At 48.3% G+C, this 19,515-nt stretch overlaps 1 protein-coding gene across 4 annotated transcripts; it reads left to right on the top strand.

Moving 5' to 3' along the window:
* Positions 1–528: 528 nt before the first annotated feature.
* DACT1 (dishevelled binding antagonist of beta catenin 1) lies at positions 529–15,691 on the top strand. Of its 4 annotated transcripts, none has more exons than XM_038138956.1 (4): positions 529–1,005; positions 3,251–3,383; positions 4,992–5,054; positions 7,562–15,691. In XM_038138956.1, exons 1-4 carry the CDS (start codon positions 649–651, stop codon positions 9,304–9,306), a joined length of 2,298 nt encoding a protein of 765 aa, XP_037994884.1. In that variant the 5' UTR covers positions 529–648; the 3' UTR covers positions 9,307–15,691. The 4 variants fall into 4 exon arrangements, with proteins under 4 accessions (XP_037994884.1, XP_037994882.1, XP_037994883.1 ...); XM_038138954.1 differs by having other exon boundaries at positions 7,448–15,691; XM_038138955.1 differs by having other exon boundaries at positions 4,992–5,147.
* Positions 15,692–19,515: the final 3,824 nt, after the last annotated feature.

The following is a 19,515-nucleotide window of genomic DNA, read 5'->3' as shown; positions in this document are numbered from 1 at the left end:
TGACAGAGGGCAGGTTTAGATTAGGAATTAGGAAGAAATTCTTCCCTGTGAGGGGGTGAGGCACAGGTTGCCCAGAGAAGCTGTGGATGCTCCATCCCTGGCAGTGTTCCAGGCCAGGCTGGACGGAGCTTGGAGCAGCCAGGTCTAGTGGAGTGTCCGTGCCCACGGCACGGGGGGGGTTGGAGCGAGGTGGTTTTTAATATCCCATCTCAAACCGTTCTGCGATTCTACAATAATGACTCCGTCATCACTCTGTGATGGTCCGTGACTACGCCGCGCAGGGCTCCAGAGGTCACGGATGGAGTTTTTGGGAAGGTCAGCGGTTCGCGCTCCCGCATTCCCCACCTTCCCGCAGCCCGCGGCGAGCGGAGGTGAGAGCAGGAGGAGGAGGACGACGAAGGAGATGAGGAGCGAGGCGACCACGGGCGTGGAGCCGCGGCCGGGCGGGGAGGAAGGCGGGCGGGAAGGAGGGCTGGAGGAGGGCTGGAGGCGGGCGGTGGGCGGGCGCGGGGCGGCGGCAGCCGGGGAGGCAGCCGGGCGCCCCGCGGACCATTCGCGACCGGCGGCGGCGGCGGCGGCATCGGCGCGGGGCTCGGCGCGGTGCCCCCGCGGGCAGGGCTGGCAGCGGCGGCCGCCCCCTCCCCGGCGATGAAGGCGAGCCCCGTGGCGAGCGCCGCGGCGGCGGCGGGGCCGGGGCAGGCGGCGGGGGGACCCGCGGGGGCGCCGCGGGAGCCCGATGCGCGCTGGCGGGAGAAGGGCGAAGCGGAGGCGGAGCGGCAGCGCACCCGGGAGCGGCTGGAGGCCACGCTGGCCGGGCTGGGCGAGCTGGAGTACCTGCGGCAGCGGCAGGAGCTGCTGGTGAAGAGCCTCCTGCTGCGGCGGCCGGCGGGAGCGGGGCCCGGGGCGCAGGGCGGCCGCGGGGAGCCGCAGGGAGAGGGGCCGCCGCCGCGCAGCCTGGAGGAGAAGTTCCTGGAGGAGAACATCCTCCTCCTGCGGAGGCAGCTGGTGAGCGGGGGCGGGGGGCGCCGCGGGATGCGAGTGGCGAACGCCGCGGGATGCGGGCGGGGAGCGCCGGGGATGCGGGCGGGGATGCGCGCCCGCTCGGTGCCCCCGTGTCGCCGTGACCCGCGGGTCCTGCCCGCGGAGAGGCGAGACAGGAGCTGGGAAGCCCCGCGGGCGGCACCCCCGCCCCGCTGTCACCGGCACGGCGCGCAGGTGAGGCGGCGCGCCGGTGACAGCTCGGAGGCGGACGGGTCGTGCCGGCGTTGTGCCGCTGGCCGCACGGTTCCCTTCGGCTCCCGGAGCCCGGCCGGCGGTCCCACTTCCATTCATGGCAAGAGAGGCGCCGCCGCTGCCATGAATGGAAGTTGGGAGCCAGCTCCCGGGTCCAGCCCCGAGAGGAGGCAGCGGGCGCTCGGGCACCGGCAGGATCGGGCCCGTAAAGAAGGGATGCTTTTGTTGGAGGACGCGCTTTGGAGCTGCTGTGGGAAGGGATGGAGGGCGGCATGAAGCGGCAGATCATTTTTCAATGAAAATAGCGTACAGCTGTGCCTGGCGCTCTTTGTGCGCGGCTCAGCATTTGCTTTCACCCGGGGAGAAGTTGGATTGCGTGATTTATTTCCCTGATTTTTTCTATTCCCCACCCCCCGTTTTTCCTCCTCTTTTTTTTTTTTTTTTTTTTTTCTTCTTATTACCCTTTTGGTTTAGTTAGGTTAGGGTTATTTCCCTTTTAAAAAGAAAAAAATAAATTATTTTTTCTGCTGAGAAGGGGCTGGCTGGCGGCCGAGAGCCGTAGTGAAGGACCACGGAATCATTACTCAAAAAAAAAAAAAGAAAAAGAAAAAAAAAAAAAAAAAAGAAAGAAGTCGGGGATTTGTGGTAGCACTTCAATTTGTGCACTTGACATTGCAGATTGGAACCAGATGCGGTGCTGACTGGGGGAGGGGGCGCTGGTGGCAGTAGGTGGCGCAGCGAAGTCATCCCTTGAACCCATCACCTCCTCCAGCCTGGCTGCCAGCCAGCCCTGGCTCCCACAGGAATGGGGGAGAAGGCAGGCTTGGGATCACCCCTTTGGTTCTCCAAAGGATGGCCTTAAACGCCGGCACATCTTCAACCAGTGCTTTTAGCATTTGCTCTCCCTTTGCCCAAGGCCAGGCTGGACAGGGATCTGAGCAACTGGTCTAGTGGAAGGTGTCCCTGCCCATGGGTAAGGAGGTTGGAAGAAGATGATCTCTAGGGTTCCTTCCAACCCAAACCCTTCTATGAATGTATGATTCTATGACTGGTCCACTCCATGGAAAGGATTATCCTGGATTTAATGGGTTCAGAACTAGTCCAGCTATGAGCGTCAAAACTCATTGCAGTGTGTCAGAGCACCCCTGGGTGCCAGTCAAATGATGCACTCAAAGAAACAAAAGTAGATGAACCTTCCTCCTGCCTCCTCCCCTTTCCCCAAAGCCAGAGCAATTAAAGGGTATGAAGCTGAACAGATGATGGATAAGCAACATTATAATACACTGGGGGAAACTGATTGTGTTGACCGTGGGTTAATGAGTGCCTTGCAAAATAATTTCTTATTGCTTATTTTATGCCATCAAATTACCTTCATAAATAGCCTTAAAATTCATCTCGCAGCAATTTCGTACAATTATAATGGGAGAAGAGGAAGAATTACTCTTCCTTCCTGCTGCACTGCAAAACTAATAAAAGGGCTGTGATCCCAGCCCTGGGAATCTTGCTCTCTGGATGGTGCACTCTAAGCTCATAATGTGCAGCAGAACAAGGCGGTTCCCACACCACAGGCACTTGTTGGCAGAGCTGTTTGGTGCCATTGTGTGAGCAGATGTGATCTTTGAGTAACACCAGTGTGGTGAGGAACGTGCCCTGCTAGGCTGGCACGGCCGTCCTTGCCCGTTCCATGTGCACAGGTCTGGTTGGGCCGTATCACACAATCCAGCTTTGTTCTTCCAGCTGTGGTCAGCACAGCCCTTTGGTCTTCCTGAACTGTGGAGCACGCTCCTCATGCAGAACTGGCTGGAACAGGCTGGGATGAAGTGCCTGCATAATTTTTCACCGAAGTATTTATCCAGAGCATCCATCTAAAAATGTCAGGGCTTTGTTTGGTTTTTATATAAAAGAATATCGATGAGGTGTTTCACAAGGCTTAGATAGAGAAGTCTGTTGGTCCTTGGGACCCCTTCACATCTGCCCCACTGAAGGAGCTGATGTTCTTTGTCCTCTTCTTTTGCAGAACTGCTTGAGGAGGAGGGATGCTGGGCTATTAAATCAGTTGCAAGAGCTGGATAAGCAAATAAGTGATCTCCGCCTGGACGTGGAGAAAACGACAGATGAACACCTGGAGACAGACAGTCGTCCAAGTTCAGGTAAGGGCAGTGCTCAGCAAAATGCAGCCTCCCTTGTGATCTGGAATTAAACTGGCTGTAGGTTTTAGTGCTGGAGTTTTCAGTACTGCAGCAGCAAATGTCTACATCTCCTTCACACTCTGATAATTAATCTCTACTAACAGAGTTCACTGACCACTGGAAAGGTGCTGTTTGCTTCTTTCAGAGGAGCATTTCAAGCTTCATTAGATTTTTAGTGTTTGGGGCATTTGTTTTTTCAAGGCCACACTCACATTAGTTCGAAAAGTTCTATTTGTCCTGTATATTAGGGAGGAGACTGAAGGAAAAATGGTGAAAAGAAGCACCACCATCAGGAGGAAGGTATCAAAAGTGGTCATACAGCCAGAAAGGAGCATGGAGTCAAACAATTTCATCCCCCATATACTGAATTTCATCTCATTCTAACTGTGTTGAAGCCAGTAAGTGGTATTTGACTATGGGGAGCCTTTCCTAGAGGCCCCTAGACTTGTTCTGAACACACAAAAAAGTGGAGAATCCTCCAACTAGCAATTGTTAAAGCCATTGCTGATTTCTAGTCTGAGTCTGACTTGTTCCAGCACTGATATTTTTATATCCTTTTCTCCCCTAAAGAAAGGTCTTTTCCTCCTCTTGGAGGTGCTATACATTATAATTCTGGCTTTTATTTGATGAGCTAAACAGGTCAAGTTCTTGAAGTCATTCATTTTAAGGCATTTTTCCAAGCTCCTAAATAGCTTGGTGGCCTCTTTCCAATTTTTTAGCTTTGTTTTAAGCATGCTGGATTCAAGCACTGGGCTCACCGTTCCAGTGTTTCTTACCAGAGCCATGTAGACTGCTGAAGTCATTTCCCTGCTGCTATTCATTAGCCTCTTTGTACATCCAACAATCTCATTAGCTTTTTTTTTTTTTTTTTTTTTTTTTGCCATATCATTAAGCTTGATTGAGCTGCTTTTCCACGCTGACTAAGCCCTTTCCAGGATTATTGTTTTCCAGGATGCATCCCCATTCTGTAGGCATGCTCTGCATTCCTTACTCCTAAATGAACAATTTAAATTTTGGTTGTGGTATGTCATTTTTCCGTGAGTTGTCCCAGTTTACCAGGAAATTAAATTTGCTGCATCTGCACATTATTTACCATTTTCCTTCTTTCTTGTAATCCACAAATATTATGTTTATCTCCAGAACTTTGAGGAAAGTAATGGATAGCATTGGGCCCAACACTTTTATAGTTAAGTAATAGTTGGAGAGTCTGTCTTGGAAGTATAACACTCTATTAAATGCATGAGCTGCCAAGCACAGCCTGGATCCTTGTTGCTAAAATCTGAAAATCCCTGAAAGAGTTAGAACCCCAACCCTTGTAAAGTTAAAAAAAATTCCATATGCTAAGATAAGTTCTGCTGTTTTAAGTGCTTTACTTTTAAACAAAGTAAATTCATGGCAATAAGGATATTACTAAATTGTTGGCTGTTTTTGGGGTGACTGAATGAAATCCCATAACTACTTGTGTTAGAGTAAGCCAACTCAAACACCAGCTTGACTGCCTTTCTAGGGACACAAATAGTAACTTTGTGTAGACATAACTAATATAAATCCAAACTCTTATTTTTATAGGGTTTTATGAGCTGAGTGATGGAGCTTCTGGATCGCTTTCCAATTCATCTAACTCTGTCTTCAGTGAGTGTTTATCCAGTTGCCATTCTAGCACTTGCTTTTGCAGCCCTTTGGAGGCAACACTGAATATCTCAGATGGACGCCCTAAATCTGCAGGTATAGTAAAAGCAGGTCGAGTACATCATACTCCAGGAGGTGGCTTAGGCTTTGGAAATACTGCCTCAGGAGTACCTGGGTTGGATTAACCCTTCTTCCTTTCATGTGCCATATTATGCTCTGAAAAGATCCCAGTGCCTCTCACGTACATGGGTCACGAGGCAGGACTGTTTGCCCTCCACTGCTCCAGCTTTGCACATGAATATGTCACTCTAAACACATAAAACTGGCATGTGAAGATCTGGCAGCTGCTCTACCCAGCAGAGGGCAGTGGTACCTGTACGCAGAAACACATCAGTCAGCTGATTTCTCTTTCTTTAGAAAAGCATTTTTTAGTGAATAGCAATAATTAACGATAGCTCTTAGCCATGTCAGCAATAAAGTCACAGAGTAAGGCGCTGGCTACAGGTTTTAGGGGGTCAGGGCACACGTTTTTAGCAGTCATTTTGCCAATTCTGATGGTCCTTGACCCCGGGTGAGCATGGTGAGGTGTGTCCTGCATTTGTATAGCATAGACAGATAGACATCATGAACAAGCCAGGTACATTTTATCTCTTTGGCAGAGAGCTGTGAACTTTCCTTGGACACCAGTCTGAAGATGCAAGCCTTGATTTGTGGGATGGTTCATTAGGAAGGTCTCCTCTGTTCTCCAGAAGGGACTCTTCAATAGGGCTGTTGTGATCCAGCGTTACTGGCTGCAGACATTTTCAAAAGCTTTAGCTCATTCTGGGCTGGGGAGGATGATTCCAACCACAGTGCTTCCACTTTGCATTCTGCTCTTTAAGGTTAACTTATAGTGATTTGTTGTGAATCAAGGACAGAATAATTCATGCTCTTCTGTTTCTGAACTGGGAAAATGCAGCCTGGAATACATTCATTCTGAGATGCTGACAAGTCCTTTAAGTTTTCCTGTGAGCAGCTCGAGGTAATTTAATGCTCCCTGTTGTAAGGGATAGGTGATCTTCATGGGCCGTTCATTAAAGCAAGAAAACCCCCCCCACACACAACAAATTCCAGCTGATTGCATTGCTGTTTTTTCTGTATATGCCACAAAAACCTATACCTCTCATGATTCATACAGTCTCACTTTCGCAGATGAAATTTCACAAACTGACAAATTTCAAAAATATCTTTTTGTCAACATTCCTTGAAGCCAACGTAGAATTTAGGAAATGCAGGAAAACTGAGAGGTGATCTGGAGGAAGTTTATGCTCTTAACTTTCCTGTTCTTCCTCTCCTGCTCACACAGGAACATCATCTCTATCAGCAAATTTCATCAATGCCCATGAGACCTCTTTGAAATAAGCCTTAGATAAGTGATGAGCACTGAGCATTCCAATCAGAGTACCCTGGCTGAAGTTTCCAGCCCAAGGGCAGAAAACAGGACTGGCAGAGGATCATTTAGATTGTACCCCTACCCAAGAAGACAAGGGCAACTTAAGCTTAAAAAATAATAATAATCTTAGGTGCTTGGGTGGAAGCCCTGCTCTTAAGGTTGCTTACCTCTCTAGTAAGCTCCTTAGCCATTAAATCTGACTCATGCATTGTGAAACGCACTGGATTTCTGTGGCAGAACTCTCTTTGCAGAGCCAAGGCTAGGATGTCAGCTGGATTGACCTGCACTCCTTGTACTTGTGTGAAAACATGAGCTTGTTTCCCATTCTTTAACCCCTTATCACTCAAAAGGAGCATCTGTTATTACTATTAGCATTGCTATAAATATTATAATAATAGTAGTAGTAACAATAATAAAAGCAACAATAAAATTATGTCTGGATTTTTTTCCTGGCCGGAGACATGCTTGAAAGAATTCAGAAGTGAAATCTGTCAATAAGCTACAAGAATTAATTGTTTTCTTGTCTGTATTTTTTATGTTTCTCTTTGGATTTAAAATTCATATGTGCTGAGGCCTGCAGAGAGTTCCACAGGTGACTATGTAACAAATAAGAGACCCTTGCAGACTTCTGGGTGGCTTGAAAGGAAGATAGGAAGATCTTAAGAACCTGGGCACAGGTTTGAAACCAATGTACACGTTCTCATTAGGGCTGTGATTTTTATTGTTTTGACCATGTGGTCCTAGTGGGGTAAATCCCACATAGATGCAGTGACAGGGAGACCCACAGAAGGACAGTGCTGCTTTTTGTATTGCTTGAACAGCCCCTCTTGTTGCAAAATTGCTGCTGCTGTAGTTAAAGCTTTGCATTGTGTGCCTAGATGGACCGGCGTCCTTGGCAGCACATTAAAAACGTAGCACAGCTGTCCCTGGCAGGCTCTCTAAACTCTCCTAAAATGCCTTTCAGATCTCATAGGCTGGATGGACTATAATAAGGAAGGCCAGCATGAGGACCAGACCGCAGGCTCTGTCTGTCGCTCTTTATCCACACCGCACTCAAATTCCCTCGATGTCGTTGCAGATGTACATCCCAAGTACCAGTGCGATCTGGTGTCTAAAAACGGGAACGACATCTACCGCTACCCCAGCCCGCTCCACGCCGTGGCTGTGCAGAGCCCCATGTTCCTTCTCCCCGTGACTGAGAACCCCCAGCGAGAAGAGGAGAGGCTCGCTTGCGATATGAGTGACGTTTGCACCCCATCCGAAACGGACTCGGGACAATCCGCCAGCGCCTTCCCCCCGCAGAGCTCCTGGCCGGCTCCGTGCCCTTCCACCAGCAAGAGGATAGACAGCTACATCTTAAGCCTGGTTCAGAAAAAGACTCACGCAGTAAGGACTAACAAACCCCGGACGAGTCTCAACGCCGATGCCACCAAAGGGATCTTGAGGCATGGGAGCATGTGCGTCCGGCAGCCGGCAGCGATGGTGGCCCACGGCAACGTGGTGAACCTGAAGAGCTCCAAGCCAGTGTGTTTACCTCCCAGTGGGGCTCCCGCTCCGGACCACACGGCTCCCTCCCCGTTAAAGCAGAGGCCAAGGGAGCCGGCTGGGGAGCAGCTGGAGAGTAGGAAGGCCCCTTTGCCGGCAGCTTTCCCACCTGGCACAACAACGGAACTCCAGAGCAAGCACCTGCCACGGGGCGTCAAACCGGCACCGCTGGAGCTGAGCCGCAACACCGCGGCCACGGCCGGGGATGTCCCCAAGGAGAACGGCCAGCTCTTTGCTGCATCTCCCAAGGAGACCCCAGGGAAGCCAGTGGTGCTGCAGCCAGAGAACAGGGTCAGCCAGCCTCCCAAAAAGATCCTGTTGAAGAGCAGCTTGCAGGCCGCTCGCTCCTCGTCACCGGCTGTCGAGGAGAGGCCCGCGCTGGATTTCAAAAGCGAGGGCTCTTCCTCGCAGAGCCTGGATGATGGGCTGCTGGTGAACGCCCAGTACATCCCGGCCCAGCAGCAAAGCATGAAGCTTCACAAAGGCACCCGGAACGTCAAGATTTTGAAAAGCTCTGCGTTGAAGCACAGGTCCCACCTTGCCAACGGGGTGGAAAACAGCTCACAGACCTTGAGGGAGAAAGCCAAACTGGTCGGCAAGAAGTGCCGCTTTCCTGAGGAGTTGGATACAAATAAGAAACTGAAAAAGCCCTCGTCGCGGGGAAAGAGAGGCAGCGGCCTGCCGCTGGAGCCAAGCCTCCCGGGCCGGCAGGCTGGCCTGCACAGATCCGCCCTCCGCTCCCATGGGCACGGCCGGGAGGTTGTTGTGGCCAAGCCCAAACACAAGCGTGCCGACTACCGCCGCTGGAAGTCCTCGGCGGAGATCTCCTACGAGGAGGCCCTGCGGAGGGCGAGGAGGAACCGGCGGGAGGGCGTGGGGGTCTACTCACAGGTGCCCCTGCCCTATGTCAGCCCCTACGCCTACGTGGCCAGCGACTCGGAGTACTCGGCCGAGTGCGAGTCCTTGTTCCACTCCACCGTGGTGGACACGAGCGAGGACGAGCAGAGCAACTACACCACAAACTGCTTTGGAGACAGCGAGTCAAGCCTGAGCGAGGTGGAGTTTGTAGGGGAGAGCACGACCACCAGTGACTCTGATGAGAGTGGGGGCCTGATTTGGTCCCAGTTTGTCCAGACTCTCCCCATCCAAACAGTCACGGCACCGGAGCTGCATGAAAATGCGGCCAAGGCCTTTGTCAAAATCAAAGCCTCCCATAACCTCAAGAAGAAGATCCTCCGCTTTCGGTCAGGCTCCCTGAAGCTCATGACGACCGTCTAGTGAGGTGACTTGGTGGAATGTATCTGCTTCTGCTTTTGGAAGCAAGGTGCTTTTTTTTTGTACATATTTTCACAGATTTTTTTTTTTTTAATACAAATATTTAAAACTTAAGGTAAATTATGTCACTTGTCTTCAGAACTTGGGTGGATACTAGTGCCTTTTATGTGGAAATAAAAGACCGTTACACTTGTTTTAAAAAACCCAACAACACAACACTGCCATTTCAGTGGTGAACAGCCTCCAGTGCGTGGTGTCAGAAGGCTTTGAGAAAAGGCTAAAATGTTTCTGAGAGTGGATCTTCCTTGCCTAGTTTTTCCAGTTCTGGGTCTTATACAGGATATCGACAGCTTAAGGTCATAAGTTTTTAGGGAATAAAGGGGAGGGAGTGAGGGTGTTTCTTAATGTTTTTGCTTGTCCCTTTCTGCTGCTGCTGTTGCCACATCTTGAACTTTTTCCTTTTGGTACTCTGGTCTGGTTTTTTTCTTTTCTTGTTGATTCTCTTCTTGAAACTCACTCCTGTCCTCCCCCAGCCTTCCCCCACCAGGAAAGGGCTCCTGTTCAATCTGTCTCCGAGGTTAAGTCGCCTTCCCTGGAGTGCACTCTGCTCCGATCTCCTGGGAGTCCCACTGTGGACGGCGGTGGTGTCCAGAGTAAACTGCAGCTGGAGCAGCTGACCAAGGCTTAGTAACTTCATTATATTGTGTAAAACTGCTTTTGAAAAAGAAAAAAAAACCCATATGCATGTCACGTGCATGAGTATCAGTAGTTTTAATATTCCTGTTGATGTCCAATTTACTGTACATCATCAATGGCTGTTTTTATATATATATATATATATATCATTGTGTAAATTAATATAACACATCATATGCTGTAATAAACAGTCTGTTTTAATACTTTTTAAAGTTTGTTACGTTGGTGCAGACCCAGTCAGTGCTTTTATATTGCTGTTGTCACCACTTAGATATCTCCTGATGTGACCTGATAACATTTTCCTTGCATTTAGCCATGCAGGAAAAGGGGCAAGTTTAAAATGCTGCTGTGGATGTGACTTGTGCTTTGAGGGAATTGGCTTGTCATGGCTTCTCTTGTTCTCCTCATAGCTTGCACTTTTCCCCGGGCAAGGTGGGATTTAGGAGCTCAGAGGCATCTTCAGGTTGTTGCTGATGGGCAGCTCATGTTTCAGAGCAGATGGAAGTATAACATTAATCCTGCTCTCTGTCTGGGTGCTTTCAGACTTTGGTTGGTACAACACGGGGGCAGATGGTTGGTTTCTGTAACCAAATCAATCTGTGGGGCACAACAGGTGTCCCCATGGAATGTCCAGTAAGTGAATCCCCAAGAGCTGTGTGCTCTGGGAGCTGGGCTGGGTGGAGGAGAGCACAGGCTGCCTGTCCATGGTGCCCTCTGTAGCTTTGGCTGTTGGCTCTCTTACAGCCCTAGCAGGGTCATGGAAGATGACAGCTGGGTCACCCACTGGTCTCTGTCTCAGGTTCTTCCCTTGGGACTGGAGGGGAGGCTGGCAGCAAAGCAGAAAGGAGCCCTCCTCTCCATAGGCAGCGCTGCTTCCATTCACAACAAAAGCTTTGGAGCTGCCTGGTGGAAAGGTTGGAGGTTTTGGGCAGGTTGAGCTGGTTGCTGCAGGTCCATCTTCTGCTTTGGCATCCACAAAGCAATGGACAAACAACTAGAGTGGGTGCTGTGGGTGCTGGTGTGGATTTCAGGGACATGTGTGCAGCCTGTCCTTTCCATAGCAAGGTCTGAGCAGAGCTTTCCTTTGTGGTTCCTCTTTGTCCTTCCTGCTGTCACACACCTGAAAGGCAGAGCAGGTTTTGTTTTCCCAGGTTTCTCTGCATCACAAATGTGGGAGGGAAGGATCCACTCAGAATTAAACATCTCAGGGAGCAGCTTCTGAGACAGTGGGAACATTTTTTCCTAAGAGGCACATTTGATTTTTCAATCTGCAGTGTAGTAATTCCCTATTTATAATGTCGCATATTATTATTTTCCTCTTTGTGGTTTGTTTGTTTGTTTGTTTGTTTGTTTTTATAAGGAGTGGAAAATCAGTTTCTGTAAGGGTTTTGCAATAGATCACCAGGCTGTGGATTCAGTGACCCTCCTTGCACACTTCCACCTCCCATGAAACAGCAAAAGCTGTAACTCCCCTTATCTGCTCATAACTCTCCTATTACTTTATACATGGAAGGCAGCTTGTATGTGTGTGTGTGTGTGTATATATATATATATATATATATATATATATATATATATATACATACATGTATGTATTAAAAAATTATATATTGGTTTAGAATGATTCATCCAGAAATTGCTGGACAAAGGCTGCCACTACAGAGAGGGGAGAGAAGTAAAGTTTGTTGATAAATATGGCATTACTAAGGCTAAGCAACAGCTTCAAGCCATCCCATTAATAACTGATGGGTGTTATGTCAAACAAAGGGAATGTCTTGTGGAAGCTGGTAGTTTCTTTCCTAGAATATCTCTTAATCACGCCACATAATCTCTCTTTGAGCGAGAAAAACATGAGCAAATCCCTGTAAATCTCCTCAAAAGTGTGGAAGAGCAGCAGAGAGGATCCTCAGCTGTGCACTCTGGCTGTAAAGGAGCTGCTGGTGGAAAGACAAACCAACACCAAGTGGCATTGGGATGATGAGTTTTTAATTGCAGTGCTATAGCAGATTGCCTTGTACCAAGTGAGGGAGGCTGGCTTTCAAAAGTGAGCTGCTGAATGATTTCTTTTCAGGTAATTGGGTAAAAAAAGAAAATAACTGCCTAAATATCACTAAGGCTGTATCAGCTGCAGCCACTGTATTCTGCAGTTCTCTTGTGAATAGCTTAATACCAGACATGGAAATGGGCTGATGGTATCTACCTCTTAATTGCAGCTGAGTCCTTTCAGTTTGGGGAAGGAATTTTCCCTTTCTTACATGATTTAGGTAAGCATCCAGAATCCTTTATTCGGGCCTAGTTTTTTCTATCAACACCCAACCCCCTCCTTTTTTTCTTTTTTTCTTTTTTTTTTTTTTCCTTTTTTTAAATAACAGATCTTAACAGTGCTGGAAAAGTACTTGATATGGTCCCAATACACAACACACATTCTCATCTCTGGTTCTGATTTAGGAAACACATCTGAGTTAGTAAGGTTTTGCAATGTTAGGTTGAAAAACATCTGCTGGTCTTGGAGACCAGTTGAATATCTGGCACTTCTTTAAGCTACCTGGCTTTCCAGCTTCACAGCTTGCCAGTGTATTTTTCATGATGTTCACTTTTTAATTATCCCCAGCGTTTATGGTTGTTTTTGGAAGTCTGAAGCAGGAACATTTCATTGCACTGGGAGCTGTTTCAAGGTGGGGGTAGGTGGTAGGGGGAAGTTTTGGTATTAGTGTGCTCCTTATGTGCGGGAAAGTACAGGAGCATAGAGGAGCACAAGCAGAGCCCTTTGAGCTGGATTCCTTGTGGTTCAGATAATGCAGCGTTTCTGCACACCTCTGGAATACCATCACTCCCACTGAGGGAATCAGCACCACACACTGAGGGGATGAGCGTGTCCTTGGGCTGTCTGCCTTCCAGCAGCCTTTCTGGGTCAATCCTCTGCTGCCTCACCCCAGCCACCAGCTGTGGGTCAGCAAATAAAGAACCAGGCTGTGTCTGGTGTGTGTGGGGTCAGGGAGAGGCTCTGGCCTGGTGCCCAGACGTCCCAACTGCGTGGGGCCCCTGCTGTGGACCTCCTGCTTGCCGTGAGAAATCCAATGTGCCTGTGGAGCAAGGGCTCAGACAGCTGCCTCTGAGGGAAAGGAGGAGTGGAGAGTCCCATGAACAGAGTGGTCTGATCTGGTTCATCTGCATTTCCAGAGGAGGTGGGAAGAGGAGGTGTTTCAGCCTGACACCTCGCTCAGGAAGTTAGACTGGACTGAATGGAGTCCTCCCAGGGACTCTGCCTCTTTTCTTCCAGAAAAACCATCTGACCAAGTGCTGTAGGAACTGGGGAAAGAGATGAGGTTCCATTCCCCAGGTCTGGGTTTGGCCTTCCACAGCACAGCCCCTGCTTGCAGAGAGCCTGTAGGTCCCAGGCCTCTGCAGCTTTCCTGGTCCTGGAGCTTCAGCAGGAATCTGTCCATCCCTCACAAGTTTTCTACTTTTCTCATGGCTTGGGGTTCATGCTGGATAAGCACTGAAAACATTCTCCACAGCAGTCCTGTGCCTTCAGTAATCCCAAATCTGTTTGTTAGCTCAGAGGAAGGTCAGGCACTCCTCAGGTGGCAGCCAACAAAGCCATCTCTGAGGGACCTGCGCCCCTTCCTGTCACAAAGGGCAGCAAAGGCTTTGATGAGCAGTGGTGGCCTCTTGGCAGGTGACTCACCACGCTGGGCATGGCTTTCCCCAGGCACGTGGTTCTTCTTACAAGAGGGAACGAGGACATTTTTGAGAAAGCAAAAACACGAAATGTATTTTTAATAGCTAACTTCAGAGTATGTACCTTTGGAGTAGCCAACACAAATAAATATGACTGAGCTGCTAGTACAAAAAACTGAACCTTTCTCAGTTTAACATTACAGGAGGAAAACTGTGGTGAGAAACAGTTGATGCTGGAGCATATCCAGAGAAGGGCAATGGAATGGATGAAAAGACTGGACTAGAGCAGAAGTATTGAGAGAAGTGAGGGGGCTGGGAGCCTCAGCCTGTAGAAAAGGTGGCTTAGGGGAGACCTTATCAACCTCTACCACTCTCTGAAAGCAGGGTGGAGCCAGGTAGGGTCGATCTCTTCTCCCAATTAACATGCAATAGGACATGAGGAAATGGCATCAAGTTGCACCGGGGAGGTTTGGATTGGATATTAGGAGAAAATCCTTCACTAAAAGGATGTTAAGGCATTGGAACAAGCATCCCAGGGAAGTGGTGGAGTCACCATCCCTGGAAGTGTTCAAAAAAAGTGGCACTCAGGGACTTAATTTAGAGGTGAACAAGGTGGTGCTTGAGTTAAGAGTTGGACTTGATCTTAGAGGTCTCTTGCAGCCTTAACTGTTCTATGATTCTATGAGGTGCTTTGGGGTTTGAAAATTCTCACAGTTCTGGGATGAGGGGAGATAAAAGAAAACCAGGGGGATCTATTTAAAAGGGATACTAGAAAGTGCTTTTTTACACAGCAGGGAATTTGTTTCTGCTGGAAATAGTGAGATGGATGTAACATCAGCAAGTTCAGAGGGAAAGAGAAGGTAGGGATGGATGTGCTCTACCAATGATTGTGGATTCTAGGAAGAGTGTGAGGTGACTGGACTGCAAACAGTGGCCAGGTTTGTGTGCTCCTCCTCAAGACTGTCTTTTCCTGCAGATGCTGAAGCACCATTAACTGGGGGAGATGCACCATCCTGCTGACCCAGCAGACCATTTCCTGTGTTCCTCTGATCTTGAAGTAACTGATGGGAGTTGTCTATGCAATTGAATTTTCCTCACTCTGATATTTATTAGTCTTTCGCCCTCCCAACTTCTGCTGAAGGCGAGTTTTACATTGCTTTGCCAAGAAGTTCACTTTCCACACTTGGCTGATGGTGACATGCATTTATCCAGACTATGGACACATGGTTTTGGTCACTCTTGTCCTCTGGCACAATCAATTCATCCACCCTTTCAGGCAGGCACTCTAAATCCTCTCTTACAGTGAACATCATCCCCTGTACCACAAATACGGTTATGGACACAACCCATGTGAGTTCCTCATGACTTCAGTCCATAAATGAATCTACCTTGGGAGTCAGTGTTGGGCTGCAGTTTTACACCCTGCAGCTGCTTATAAACTGCAGGAAAAGCTGGTGGCCTACAAACCAGATGATCCATCCTAGAGCCTGAGTGCCTCCACCGCTCTTTGCCTTGGGAATTTGCTGTCCTTGGGGAGTTTCTCTCTTCATCTGACTGTGTCTCCACTTGTGCCTTGCTTTGGAGCAACAGAGCAGGCTGAAAGTGTGTCCCATGGTCATCTCCACTTGACCAGTGTTGGTTGGGGCAGCAGGGCAGTTCTGGAGCACGCTGGTAGAACACTGACCCAGGGGCAGGGCAAATGTGCTTTCCCCTGAGCAGGGATCTGGAGATCTGACCCGGTGATGGCTTCCAGTCAAAAAATATGGGCAAGCTTGGTCCAGATGACATTGGAGACCAGACTAAGTCTAGGCTGAAGTAAACACATGAACTTTGTACATTGTTCTTGTGGGGACCTCATTTTGTGGGGACCTGAGTTTGGATCTGCTCCTTTCATTCCTTTCATGCTGTGTGACTTTTTGATGTAAACTGAGCCTCTCTCTCAGTTAATGGCCTTTGTTTCCATGCTGTATTCCTTTAAGATCAATAAAGTGTATTAACATTAACAACTTGATTTCACTGAGCCGAGCTCTGAAAATCTGGATTTTGTTTGTTTTAAAAGAGTTGTAAGTCCTGGGAACTAAGACTTCCTTGACAATATTGAAGCAAAACCCATATGACTTGGACTCTGACCTCGTGATGGGGTTCATGCCATCAGGCTTTGGAAGTAAATTGTTTTATCCCCCCTTTAAAAGGTCAAGTCTTCTGTGGTCAAGGGGCAGGAAGCTGGAAAATTTGCAACCTGTTGAAAAATGTGTTTCCTGTGTCTCCTTATGAGCTTCATGCTCTCAGAAATGAGATTTTCACAAAGAGGGAGGTATGAGGCACAGGTAGGAGAAGGACCTAATCAATCTTAATCTCTGAAGTGCTCATGCAGTAAGTGTTTAAGCATGTCATTAAGCCCATTCTTACTCAGCGAAGCATTTCAGCACACGCTTTGGGGTGAATTAAGCATGTGCTCAGGAATGCTGGATCAAGGTCACTAGGCTTTCCAAGAGTCCCATCCTGTTTGTACAAACTGTCCCAATGACTTCTTTTGGCTCATGTTGGAAGGAACTCCCTGCTCTTCCTTAAAATCCAGACTGAAAATCCAGTTTCACCAGCCGTGGTAAAACTGGATTCAAGCTGTTAATTTGAATTTGGGAGAAGCAGTGCCTTGAGTCCTTGATTTAAGCAGTAATAGCAAGGAGAGCTTTTAAAGAAAGAAATTAATTTTGTCATATTTGAGGATACAGAGCTAAAACCACTTCATTTACATGAATAAATGTGCTTTGTGCTCTGTATCAGTAGCAGGACTTTTTGTAAACTCTGTGAATGGCACTTGGGAAGGGACAGAATGACCCTCTCTGTATCCACTCCCTTCTCTTCCCTTGGATGCCCAGACAAAGCTGGGAAAATGAGGTAGGCACAAATACCAAATGTGGAGGGTCTGGAGCCCCACTCATTCATCTGCCTGGCTAATCCAACTTTAATCCCGGTTTCAGGCAGTGAGATTAGCAGAACAGCAGGGTCTCCGGGCTAGAGAGCAGAACGAGAAAGCAGAGAGGGTAACTTAGCCTGGCTTCAAAGGAAAGATGCAGTTTAACTGAGCAAGCAGGGGAGGCAAGGGAATGGTTAGAGGTTTGCTTCCCAGACACATTTTTTACAGTGGGTTGGTTTCCTTTTGGAAGGGCCCTCTGTAAAAGGAGACGTTCCCAGAGTTTCTGCGGGTTAGACCTGTATCACATTGCAGTTTTCTTTCCTGGACTCTGGACTGACACGATTTCCTGGAGTTGCTCTTCTCTCGGGAAGGTGAACTCAGGAAAGAGTAGGTGTTTGCTAAAAATCCTGAGTCTTGGAAAGCAGAATCATGGTGATGGTCTCCTCGTTCTAGACCTAAGGTCAGTCCCCAGTGCTGCATCATTCTCTGTATCTCCCAGTGCAGGGCAAGGGCTGGGAAAGGAGTGGGAGAGGAAATCCATCAGGTTTGATAAGAGAGAGGTCTGTAAATCCTGTTGGAGCAGCTTGTAGAGGCCATGGCAGGAGCCACAGGAGCTGTGCCAGGCGAGCAGCCATCCCACCTGGTGGGCAGTGAGGTCAAGGGCAGTGCTGGCCGCTGACCTGGATTTCCTGATCCCTGCCTTTGCTTAAGCCACCTTCCTGCCTCCAGGCCACAGCAGACAGCGTGTTCATCCTGGTAAGTGTTTCCTTTACTGCTTTTTTTTCTTCCTTGTGAAATAAATTGTGGCTTGGCATTAAAGCCTGAGTGCTGAATGAAAGTGAAGTTCTGGCTTGTTTCTCCTGTCAAACACCTCATGAGAGTGTTTTCCTTGATGTTCAGTTGCTTGGAAGGAAGGGCTGTGATCCTCTTCTCATCTGCAACGTATCCATGTTTTTCTCCAGGTGTCTTCCGAGTGGTTTATATGGGACAACAAACACATCAAGGTAACACATCACTGTCTTCAACACTGTGGGACCCCCTGCAGCAACCCTAGAGCTGCACAATCCACAGCTACCCCAAAGTATTTTTCTCTGACAGGAGTATCAGGATTGAGAAGTTTGGATCCGACTGATCCCACCTGAAGCCCATCAGGTTTTAGGGTGAAGGTGCTCATGCAGGGAGAGGAGGGAGCACACTCAGAAGTGTTTATTATTGCTGTTAAATGACAAGCTCCCTTTCCTTCCCCTCCCCTTCCCTGCCATGGAGATAGGGATCTCTGCTGTGGTTCCTGCTGCTTTCTTTTTCCTGTGTTGATCCATGGTGAGACTTGCTGCCTTTGAAGGACGGTCTGAGCCCTGAGAGAGGCTTTTATTGCTGAGCCACTGACATTTGATTCAGAGCATGTGTCCTCCCCTGGGCCCATTGCAGATGCCCACTATCACCCTGGGTAGGTTGCTTGGGCTCATGAAGATGGTAATTATTCATTGCAGAAATATGAAACAAACAATTAATTTCATATTTAACAACAAATAAAAAAGCAAGTGCAGGGCTGTGCTTTCTTTCTGCTTTGTTCCCACCCTTTATTAGCTACTCAACACAAGCATCATAATATTGACAGGAAACACAGCAAAGTGAAAATAATAAATCACCCTCCCTAAATGTATATCAGAGTGAATGGCTTTGTGTGGGGCAAGGATACAAAAGGCCTTTTGTCCTGCCAAAAGATCCTCGCTGACATTGATCTAAAAACCCAAATAATTTACTGATCTACAGCTAGGAGAGATGGCAAAATGGACCAAGGGTCCCCATGCTAGAGACTGATTCCTCTGGCTGCTGGATCCACTCCTGTCCCTGCTGACCGATTCTGAGGCCGTTTTCTTGGTGGTCAGGGCTGCTTTCAGAAACTGCTTCTGGTGCACTGATGAAAAGGCCAGTTTTGTGAGTAAACATCCTAATAAGCAGGCCCTGACAGATGGTTTGTTGCTCAAGCCCTACATAACCCTTCAGCTGGTGTCAGTGTCTCCCACAGATGTTTCCCAGGAGAACTTCCCCCCGGCGTGCTCGGGAACTCTCGGCTTTCACAGCACGTCCGGCTGCATCCCAAGGAGGAGCCTCGCTGCTTGTTCAACACATTGCAGGTATGTCCTGGGAACAACAGGCTTCCAGAAACTTGTTTCTCACGGCATAGATAAATTTAGGCTCCCAGTGCAGCCTGTTGGTGGCTGAACAGGGTAAGCAAAGGTGCCTGTGCACAGTGGCTGCTGCTGTCGTTTGGTCCGTGAGCAGTGAGAAATGTTTGGTGTTACATGAAGCAGAACAAGACACTTTTAAGTATCTTTCAGTCCCTTCTGTTTTGGTATTGCTTCATGTCAATCCTTCCAGAATCTGACCCCATATTTTCTAGCAAATCAGAGAATAAATGTCATTTAGGCAGTGATTTGTCCAAGTGAATCTCTTCTTTTTGCCCCATTTCCGTTGTCTGAGTTTGCTGAACTTTTCTGAGCCCCACAACACTATGGTTACAATATCAGGTGTGCAGTCCTCAGGCAGATCAAATATTTCTATTAGATGGATAAATACAGAGATTTTACCTCATTCTCCTCCCATGGTGAGCTCATGGGACTCTAAGATTGTTCATATCATCTGTCTTCCAGAGCAGATAATTTAGATTTGGCTGATTTGTATATCCCTGCAATGTTCCTGGTGGGCTGTACAGGATGTACAAATCTCTGCCCCTGACCTGAGAGCAGCTGGAACTGGAACTGATGTGCAGAGGCTGCTCTTGAGAGGAAAATGAGCTGTCCTGAGAGGGTGTCTGCTAGGAAGGGGCTTAAATAGGAGATTATGGTTTGGGGAAAAGTTTAGTTTTGATGAAACTAGGCTGAATTCCTGCCAAAGTAGAGCAGAATACAACCAGG

This window comes from Motacilla alba, chromosome 5, assembly GCF_015832195.1.
Source record: "Motacilla alba alba isolate MOTALB_02 chromosome 5, Motacilla_alba_V1.0_pri, whole genome shotgun sequence".
NCBI classification, from domain to species: domain Eukaryota; kingdom Metazoa; phylum Chordata; class Aves; order Passeriformes; family Motacillidae; genus Motacilla; species Motacilla alba.
This window is presented reverse-complemented; position numbering and strand designations above follow the sequence as displayed.